At 41.4% G+C, this 11061-nt stretch overlaps 1 protein-coding gene across 1 annotated transcript; it reads right to left on the bottom strand.

Annotated features, from left to right (window-relative positions):
• Window positions 1–138: 138 nt before the first annotated feature.
• LOC106144495 (igE-binding protein-like) lies at window positions 139–1617 on the bottom strand. The gene has a single exon (XM_026778510.1). It carries the CDS (start codon window positions 1615–1617, stop codon window positions 139–141), a length of 1479 nt encoding a protein of 492 aa, XP_026634311.1.
• Window positions 1618–11061: the final 9444 nt, after the last annotated feature.

The following is an 11061-nucleotide window of genomic DNA, read 5'->3' as shown; positions in this document are numbered from 1 at the left end:
CATAGTTCAGCCTTGTGGTAGCCTTTACCACACCTGGAACAGAGGGTAGAGGGAGCCCTCTCCTTTTCTGACAATCTACAATCTTTCTTTAAATGTGCTGGCTTGCCACAGTTAAAACAAACCCTTTTATCTGGTTCCTTAAAGGGGGGGGGCTTGTATTTGTAAGATAGCATCGGCCAGCCCAGCATTGGTGAGGGGACCTCCCAACTCTCCGCAAATTCTAAGCCAATCCTGTAGTCCCTTACTTTTTCTGGGGGCTATGGCTGTGCGACATTCCTGGGTGGCTTGTTCAAAAATGAGCTGTTTAATAAAAGGTGCGGCCATTTCAGGATTGCCAAAGATACGTCCTGCTGCCTCTGTCATTCGTGCCACAAAGTCTGAAAAAGGTTCTTGTACGCCCTGAATGATCTTAGTGAGCTGATTATTCGCTTCTCCTCTTCTAGAGAGTGCCTTCCATGCCCTAATGGCCGTGTCAGCAATTTGTCGATATATACCCCAATGATAATCAGTCTGATTAGCGGTAAAACGCCCTTGGCCAGTTAGGAGATCGCACGTCCATTGTTGTTGTTGTGGAGTCAGAGCCATGGCATTGGCTCTGGCTTGCTCCTGGGCCGCTTCATACCAAAGGGCTTTCCATTCCATATATTGACCCATACTAATAAGTGATGCTTTGGTGACCATTTGCCAGTCAGCCGGGGTCATGGCAGTCATAGCCAATCTGTCTAATTGGGCTAGGGTAAAATTAGCGATAACGCCATATTTTCTAACCGATTCCACCAATTCTTTTATTTGGCTATATTCCACAGGTGTGTGCACCCGTCCTCCTTCCACGTCTTCAAAGACGGGGTAGGCCAGGCGCAATTTTCTCTTTACCTTCTCAGGAAGAAAGGAAAAGGCCCTGGGGCGCATCTCATAAGGAGGGGGCGCCGAAGGAACCACCTGTGAAGAGGCTGTGTAAAGCTGTTCTCTGTCGCTTTGTAAGAGATCATCGGGATAACATCTCTCCTTCTCATATCTGGCTGCTTCCTCATCTAGTTCAACTTCTTTCTCGGGGTCTAAATCTTCATCCCCAGAGCTATCAGAGTCATTAAAGCTATCTATACATAAAGCCTTAAGTTCCTGCAGAGGGTACCAGCTAGAGCCATTCTCCTTACTTTTCTTTATCATGGTGCATTGTGGAGCATTAGGGTCCAAAGTATTCATCCCCTCATCCTTAGACTTACCAGGGAGGCCTTTTTCCTTAATAGGGGCTAATTTTTTTCTGCGCGAGCCCAACCTCTCAGTACGTTCAGTTTCTGACATACTGTCCTGGACTTCTTCTAGGACGTTTCTTCCCTCTGCCAGTATAGCCTTGCAGGCTTCATCCTCCAGACAGTGTTTAACCAACTTCCAAATGGCCTTTGTTCCTTGCCTTAAGTCTCCCTCAATTAGTTTTTTATCGAGGTCTTTACCTAGTTTGTTCCACGAGGCAAGAGTCAACGATCCGGAGCAAACATACCAGGGAGCCACTCGATCAATCTCTTTTACGAAGTTTTTCAGCCTCCAATGGGCAATTTTTATGTCTCTTTGTTTTAACACCGACTCTAGTGCTGTGATAACAGACTGCGAGGAGCCCATGATGACAAGCAGGCACCCGCAGCTTATCTACGTCTGTCTTACAAGTGTGGCGAAAACGAAAGTATCCGCACGCAGCTCTTTTATCTACAAGAGACTGAAGCACACAGTAAGGTACTGCCGCTTATCTACGTCGGACTTACCGTACCTAACAGTTATAATGGTGGTCCCAAAACGATGATCAAAAGTGCTCCCAGAAGATCACTAAGGCTTCCACGCTACTCTTCAGGGCGATGAAAGGTCCAATCTGAAATCCAAAAAAGACATGCCTCTCTGAACGTACTCACCTGCAGTTCTGAATCCTCCTTGAGTCCAAGGGGTCTCCGGCGGTGCTGACGATGTTAAGATTCCTGGGTTTTCAGCATCAGATGTCCCGCTCTACCGTCTCACCAGCAAGAACGACGCAGCACAATCAGGATCCTTCTGCAGAAAAGCTTTATGCGTCTTGAGAGGGAGAGCATAAGCTTACAGAGCGAAGACCTCAAGGGTCGAAAACCTGGCCCTTATATAGCTTAACAGTCCTCACCTCAGACGTGTCAAACTGACTGGCTGCAGCCTGTCAAACCCTATGACGCCACGGGAGAGGCAGAGAGCAAGGGATGGAAAGTTACTATGTGCATGTGCACTGGCTTGACAAGGTAAACTCTCATTTACCATGCACATGCGCACTGGCTTGATTACGGTGGTGGTGCTGATGGTCAGCGCCATCTTGCAATGGAGTATGTGGGAACGGCTCCCCACACTCTTTATCTGGTTGGGTAGGTTTCATGGGTGATCTCTGAGGAAAGAGAGGTATGACTGACATTTTTGAACTGTCAAAATATACACAACATCTAAGTGTGGTGGAGATACAAAATTAAAACATACCCAGGGAGAGTTTCAAAAGGGGTCCTCCTGTGATTCTCAAGTCTTGACAAGAATTGACACAAGTTCGGAAGCTGAATGTAGGAACAGAATCTATCTCACTGCCCTGCACAAAATATCCTCCTGAAGCTGTAGGAACAGAATCTATCTCACTGCCCTGCACAAAATATCCTCCTGAAGCTGTGTAGAACTTCTGAGCTTCCTTCATCTCAGGAAATGACATTTTTCATCACTGACACCAGGACTGCGTGTGCAGGTCCCCAGGTCAGGAATCCCCTGTGGATATCTTTCAGGATATGGCCAAGCAACATCAAGAAAAGGAATATTGTAGATCAGTGAAGAAACTGGCTGAGAGTTCCACATTCTCCAAGCAGAGAACCTGTGATCTTGGCAGATAATGGCAGGGTTACTTTATTGAAATTCAGGGAGTAAGGAGACAGGTATAATGCTGATTGTCTTCCAATGTGACCTTCCCTAGACCAACATCATTAGGGTCTTCTCAGGCACATCTGAAGGCAGGGAATGTTTTCTCATGTCAGCCCTGGTACTTTTCAAATCAGGCTCTGGGAAAAAAAAGGAGGAAAAGCATTTTCCCACCAACATGTCTAAACATAGGCACTCTGCTTCCTGCACCTCATCTCATTCCCTCTTGGCTACATTAGACAGGATACATACTTGGTGAAAATGAGCTTCCACAAAAAATTGTGTCCCAAAAATCCTGCAGATAATAGGAGAAAAACAGTGACCATTAAGAGATCTAGAGTTGACTTGTAGAACTCCAAGGGACCCACCTTTAGTAAACTGATCATTGTGGCTGTGTAAAGAGGCCAGTGGGTGTACTTTAAGCAGTGCACCAACCATGTTATATACAAAAGAGCACATCAAGGACTCAGCTTTGTGCTCTGTGAAGATGGCATCTGTGGACTTTTTTGGGATAATCCTTGTGAAGATTATGCTACAAATAGGTGATATTGACTGCCCTTGCTCCTGCTCCATCCAACAGACAGGTAGTGAAGGAGAGAAGTGACAGATGAGGGGACAGCTAGCTTCTGTTCTTTTAGGTAAAAGACTAAAGGCAGGAACATGTGTTTAGTAACAGAAGCAACCAAAGTCCCCATCAGTCGAAAGGCAAACATCAATATTAACATAAGTAAACACCACATCTGTTCATAGTGAGGTTTGCCTTTGTAGAGACCATCATCTGAGTCTGGAGTCAATGATTCTCATGGGTTGTCTCTGCTGGGGTCCACATACCTGGCTACAGTACACAATTTCTTCATTTCCCAGGTACTAGATTCAGGAAAGTATATAACAAATGATACTTGCCTTAGTAATCACCCATTGATGGAGAACTGGTAAGCAAGAAGTTTAGTGGTTCTTGGCTATTTTTCTTTTCAAGACTGGGTGCCACATCCTTCTTATGTCTCAACCCAGAACAGATGAAGTATCTTGCAAGATGCAGAGTGACTACCATACAGGTATAAGAAGATGATTGCCCCTTGTACAAAAATAGTTCCTCCATAACAGCTAGCGGACAGAGGGAAAGAGGGGAAAGATGTGCCACTTGCCCAAAGTTGTCTCAAGACCACTCTGAATCCATGTCTCTGATGTCTCTCACTTTTCCTTTGCTCCTCTGCATCATGAAATCATTGAACACATTCCCTGGAATTAAAAAAGGGTGGCTTTGGCAGACTCGTTCTTATTTGTATGTGGACCAATATCGAGGATAAACCAGATCACAGAAACATCTCTTGTACAACTGGATAAAACTTAGCAATCTCAGTGCTACTTCAGCCATGAGACCCACAGATGAGCCCTGGCATTCTGTTCCTTCTGAGTGGCCACTCTTCATTACAGAGAGCAGTGATCTGCATGGAGGGTGTCAATGACAACATCAATGAAACTTTCACAGGAGCATCTTTGCTGAATGCTTCAAATCTACAGGCCCATGGGTCAATGTAGGTCTGACACCGAATAAACAAAATATAATTCCAAGATTACAGACTAAGTCAAGTGTCTTGGACAATCAAGCACCAGAATAATCAAACAATATCCACCATGCAATCTCGAACAGCATGTGAGTATTCCATTCACAGTGGTACCAGTTTTTGTCCTGCTTGCTGTGACTTTCCTGTTAGGAGACAAATAACATTCTTATAAACAATCCACATTAAGGACCCCTTCATTAACAGCTAGACTGAGTCAGTATGTGGTGGGACTGTCTCCCGTGAAAGGAGACAAATAGATACAGGCAGCATGCAAACAAAGCAGCAAGGATGTGTGGGGAGGGAGGAGGAGACTCACCTTTGTCCAGTGTGAGAAAATATCTTACCTGGACCTGACCTTGAAGGGAAAGACAGAAGGATGAGTTTTGATGTGGTATGTCCATGAATACTGCTCCTTTAGGACTTCTAAGTCATGGGCATCATTGGGGTGAAGTTTGGCACAAGACTCAACACTGAGAAGAATGCTATGGAAGGCCAGCCATTGAAATATCTCCTATTAACTATGGTTTCATGTGGAGAAGCCTGTCATGCATGATGGCTTACCACCTCCTAGTCTTGATTTTTCTACTGCATTCTTAAACACACTGCCACCTTAAGTATTTTGAAATATTTAGTTCTGAGTCTTGACTCATATATACTTTTGGACCATCCATTTTCAGGTTGTTTATCTATTCTCACACTCATTCCTAGCCTTTGGAGTTTTCTTCCCTCAAAACCTTTGATCCTCTATAATATTTTTTCCCTTTAGTTTCCATTTAGACATTACATCTGTCTGCCTCTACTGCCTCTGCCACTTATCCTTTTCTGTATAATTTCAGCTGAAGCGTTGCACTTTAATGGTAGTGGTGGTACTGTGGAGTATACTGTTTGAAATTAGATTTGCTAATTTACATAGCTCTAACCATCATGTCATCATTGCATGATGCATGATGCATCATTGCAAAAAGCATCAGAAAAATATATGGATTAAAAATTACAGAAGTGTATCTTGGGCACCCCATTTATCTGTGTGTGTGCACCTGCAATGCTCTCTACCTTCCAGTGGTGTCACTTCCTTCTGAGAAACATGGCTTTCTCATGAGGGTGGCAGGCAGCAACATAGAACTCTCACACAATTCCCAATTCTTTTCTTAACCCTCTTCCAGCCTTTGGACAAATTTCTGGCAGAGACTGAATTTACAACTTTAGGAGAGACAACTTTCATGTTATTCTTGTATATTGCTTGAAGGGAAGATCTCTGAGTTCCATGTGTGCCAGTTGTGGCCACATCCTGAGATGCCTCACTACACTTTTTTTTAAAGGATGTACTCAGAGTATGAGCTAACCTTGGGGGTGCTCATATCCTGAGGTTCCTTGCAGGAGAAATACTGTATAGAAGAAATGCACTCAGAGACTGGGAATCTTGAGGACCACTCATTGCAAACCAGGCTACCTACTGCCAGACTTCTGCTCAGGAGAGGAGTAACTTCAGGAGCACACGTGGGTATTGTGGGGGGGGGAGGTTTTCCTCCTTCAGCAGGCGGCACAAGGTGGCAGGCATGCTCAGTCTTCTGCTCCCCTGCTTGCTTGAACACTTCTCATTATGCCTCCGATGTTCAGGCAGCAGGACAAAGGTGGGAATGGCAGGCTCACTCATTCTCCTCTTAGGAGGAAGGGAACGTGAGAGCACCTGCTGATGACACAGCAACACAGGCCTGCAAGGACTTAGTGGCAGATTTCATGAGTTCCTGGGGTGACTCCTGGTTTAAAATTAGGTATATGGCCATGATATTATTGATATTTTTTTCTCACATAGACAATCACAATGAGATCCATAAGCAAAATGTTTTGAGAGAGTGTGTAAGAAATGTAGTACTTGATATCCTGCATTTCCTCCTTCATGTCTGGATAGGTCTTTGCTTTGAATGGGAACCTGACTGTCACCATTGCATATAAAACCACTGCAATGCTCCAGATGTCAACTGCCCTGGCATCATTCTCTGTGTCAGCGAATTGGAGCACAATATTCAATCATGCCGCAGAATTCCTTGAACCTCTGCCTGAGGTGACTTGATGTTTTATCTAGTATCTGAGACCAGTTTTGACAAAAATGCCACTTACCAGGTAGGGGACATGGGGATTAGGAAAATAGAGAAGAGGACAAAGTCACAAATAAAATAATAAAACAGAAATCAAAGGATAGTATTGGAAGGGTGTTTCAGTGAATACTGAAATTACCCATGTTTAATTTTCCATATGCTTTGTACCTTAATACAAAAGGGGGAAGAAGGCAACAAAAGACTTCTTTAACGTGATACAAAGGACAATTAGCACAGTTAATTGCTTTAACACTTTTAGCCATCAAGCTATTAATCCATTTATTAGCATTCTGTTGTTTAGGCAGTGAACTCACCCTAGAGGAAAACCATACTAGATGAGAAGACAGGTTAGGATGTTCTGCAAGGAGTTGGAAAAGAGAAAAATGGTTAAAAATATATTGTATAAAAGACTTTCAATGGTAAAATGTCAAAAGAAACTGGTATGAATGTATTCATGTATGAAATCTACCTCATTTTTAAAAAGAATTAACACTAATATTAGTTCAACAACTCAATAAGATAAAGGGGAAGGGACACTTTCCAAGATGTTATACAAAACCTCAAGGAGCTTATGACCTGACATGTTGACTTGAGCTATCCTCCCTTCATTCCAAATATTTGAAAAAAACAGCACTTTCACCCACAAGTTTTCCATATGTGTGTTTTATGACACCAACAGATAAATACACACACAACAAAATAAATGAATTCAGCATATATTTATAATCCTAAATATAAAATAAACAGAAGTTATAAGCCAACTTTTTATGGATATAGACAGCACAATCTTTATTGAAAGTAACTGAACTTTACCAACATGTTCAAAAACACATAAAAAAAGCCATGTTCATGCTCACAATCAGTTATTTACTGAGGAAGAGAGGGTATTTCTAACAAAAGAGTTGACAAATAAAACATATGAAAAGAATACAGGTTAAACAAGCCATAGCTCTATAATGAAATTTAATTATTTTCCCGAAAACAGCTACAAGTGATCTTATTATGTGTGACTTGCCAGTCTCAAAATGTAAATTTTGAGAGAACATTAAGACAGGACACTGAGGACATGAAATAGGAGGACAACAGTCTTCCTGGGATGTTGCACAGTATTCAGGCCAAGGGCTTAGTTTTCATAACCAGCACAGAATCTTTAGACAAGAGTGATGAACAGAGTTCCAGGTGGATATATATGTAGTAGGAAGATGTGCAGGTTGCCTAGTCCCAACTCCAAAGTGGTTTTAAAAACAAAGAGAGAATTTGGGGTTCATTGAAAGCAAAATAGTCTAGGAAGAGAGCAACCAATCAGGCTATATCTGATGTTGCTTGAATAGATCAGAAATACCTCCCCAAATTTACAGCTTCATGCACTGTCTTTGTGCACTGTTGGTGCCACTGGTGTCCTTGTAGTGAAAGCACTGTCTCCAACATCACAGGACAGAAACTATCTCTTAATAAACTGCCTTCACTGTGTATCCTGATCTATGGCCTGATTCTTGACATAAACAGGACTGAGTCAATCAGGTTGGGTATCCAATTGGGAAGCCCTCATTGGTAAGATTGAAGTCATGTGATTTGTGTCTATTCCCTAATTCTTTGGCTCTTACCTAGACTGCAAATGGGATCCTGTGAGAAGACGGTTAATGCAGAAATCTTTGCTTGTTTGTGGCTTTTCTGCAGAGACATGTCACATAGGCCATATCAAACCATACTTCTTCCCTTCCATTGTCTCCTTTCAGTTGTGATAAAAGACTTGATTTCTGAAGGTTGGATTTGTGTTTGATCTGTTTCTAGTCTGTCCTGAGTGAATGGGTTTTCAGGCAATATCTCTGCACTGTTGACTTGGGAATCACCCATAAATGGGCCATCAACAGTCCCTCAGAATTACCATCTTTCAAGAAATAATATTCTGAAACAAAAATAAAGGCTATCTTAAAAATCCAGCATCATTGCCCCGATTATCTGCTGACCTTACAGAGATGGCCCCTCTCTTCCTGAATGTCAGTATTGGGTCTACGTAAAAACTCTTACTTTGTAAACTTGAAAGGTACATCATCAACTAGTCATGGCTTATTATAACTACACTGGTCATCAATAGCCTAAAATTAAAACAAAACAAAATTAAACGCATCAAACCACTATTTTCCTCACTGACATTCCTCATTCCTTGCACTACTTTTGTGATGGGTCTCTTTAATCTAAAAATATTTTTCTCTCAGTTGTAGTAAGTTCCAAAATTTATCCCATTAGTGTATTTTCTTGAACTTTGAAAAACATTGTCAATCACTTGGAGAAGAGTCCTCAAATTTCTGGATGCAATTTTTCTATTTACTCAGTATTCCTACACAACCTGCAACCAGTTCTTTTATGACCTGTTAGACTTCATGTGTTTTTGAGAAGGACACACATGGAGACTTCATCTAAATCTCTCCTGCCACTTCCTTTTCCCCTTGTGCCTCAGCTTATCCCATGGATCCCTGCCCCAAATATGAATTCTTACATGAGTTCCATGCATGTATGTGTATGGTTTTGTGCACACCTAGAAATACATTTATTTCTAAACTGCTTAGTCCATTTAGCTTTGTCCCATGGACCGCTGGACTGAATGACTTATCTGGGAGCTGGTCCTGGAAGAAAACTGGTTGTCCCTCTCTCAGAAGTGATTGACACCTGGCCTTGTTGCAAAAAGAAAACTTCACTTCTTGATCTATGAAAAATAATGTTAAATTTCTCCTGCAGGCCTGTGTTCACCAAGTGCCTTATTTCTTCTTTTTGATATCCCTTTCTCCAAAATCTCTCATGTCTATGTTCTTGAAGATATTTTCTCTAATTAGATTCCTTAATAATATCCTTATCTTTAAATTTTATTTGTCTTGAAACTGATTTACTTTCTCCATGACATCTCATATTTGAAATTCTATTCACATAATTAGTGTTGTAGTACATATCTTTATCCCAGCACTCAGGAGGTGGCAGCAATGAGATCCTAAGATTGAGGGTACTCTTGGGATACTGACCTACTATGTTTTCTATTGCTGATAGACCTCATGACAAAAACAATGTGGGGAAGAAAGAGTTTATTTGGCTTATATGTTCTGATCAATGTCTGTCACTTAGGGAAGTTTGGGCACAAACTCAAGCAGGAGCTGAGGCAGAAAACATAGACAAATATGGCTACCGTCTTGCTCAGTAGTCTTAATTACTTCAGACCAATTTGAAGGGGTGAATTCACCCACAGTGGGTTGGAGTTCCCCACATGATTCAAGAAGAAAATGAGTCCTGTGACTGGTCACCAACTGCAAAGTCGCAAGCCTACATTCAGATGCTCAGCATATTAATGTATTTTGTTAGTGAGCCATGTTCCTAGGAAAATGCATGGATTAGGAATAGATTATATTGGGTGAGTGAGCCCAGATCCAGAAAGACAAATGCTGAAAGTTCTTTATATAGACTGTTCTTAGCTTCCATTCTTCAGATGTGAGCATAAAACATGGAAGAAGAGACGGGAAAACTACCTGGGGTGGATGGATAAATTAATCTATATGTGGAAGTGAGATTTTGATATAGTGGTGGGTATATTTAGTAGGAGCTGAAATTGGACTATGTATGTATTTGTAGGGCTTTGCATGTGTGGGAGGACATATGTGTGGGAGGATAGTTGCTCGCACTGCCATGTTTGTGTAAGAGGCTGTGGTTACAGGAGAGGGAACAGGAAGAACAGCTTTGAATTCCTTGATTCCTTCCTTTATACCAGTGTTTCAGTCTATGTAAAAACGTATACTTTGTAAACTCAAAAGTTACATAATTAACTAGTCATCACTTATTATACCAACACTAGTCATAAATAGCCTAAAATGAAAGTAATGCTAAACATTACCTTATTGAACCACTATTTTCCTCACTTCTTCCATTCATCTTGTTATGGGACAATTTAACTCAACATTTCTATTTCTCAGTTGTAGCAACTTCTAAAATTCTACAATTTTTATGTTTTCTAGTACATGGAGGAAATATAGTAAATCTCTTGGTGAACTTGTCTTCAAACCTGTATGCATTTTGTACATTTCTTCAGTATTAGTGCTCAATCTGAAACTAGTTTTTTAAGCCTGTTGGTTTTCATGTGTTGTTTTTAAGAATGTCACTCATAAAGCATGTATGTAATCCTCTCCTTTCAACTTGCTTCATTTTTGTGCTAAAAAAAATATTTAGATGTGTGTATGTGTTTATTTGTATGTGTCTATGTGTGTACCTGTGCTTATGTCTTTGTGTGTGTGTGTATGTGTGTGTGTGTGTGAGGGAGGGCAGAGGGAGAGAGGGAGAGAATTCATATATGTGGGCCTTTAATGTAGGACAGAAATAAAACAGGCCCCGAACCTAGCCCTGTATGTATTTTCAGGGCTAGATACTATAGGTTTGGTTGTGTATTCAAAGCAACTTATAAGGAAGAGACATTTAGTCATAGGTGACTTTCATTGTAAGGGGGAAAAACATTGAAAGTCTTG

Source organism: Microtus ochrogaster, unplaced genomic scaffold (genome assembly GCF_000317375.1).
Source record: "Microtus ochrogaster isolate Prairie Vole_2 unplaced genomic scaffold, MicOch1.0 UNK260, whole genome shotgun sequence".
NCBI classification, from domain to species: Eukaryota; Metazoa; Chordata; class Mammalia; order Rodentia; family Cricetidae; genus Microtus; species Microtus ochrogaster.
Note: the sequence above shows the minus strand (reverse complement) of the source record. Positions and strands in the feature narration are given on the sequence as shown.

Excerpts from the sequence above, each read along its gene's own strand:
- LOC106144495 (XM_026778510.1), bottom strand. The coding sequence starts at position 1,617 with ATGGGCTCCTCGCAGTCTGTTATCACAGCACTAGAGTCGGTGTTAAAA.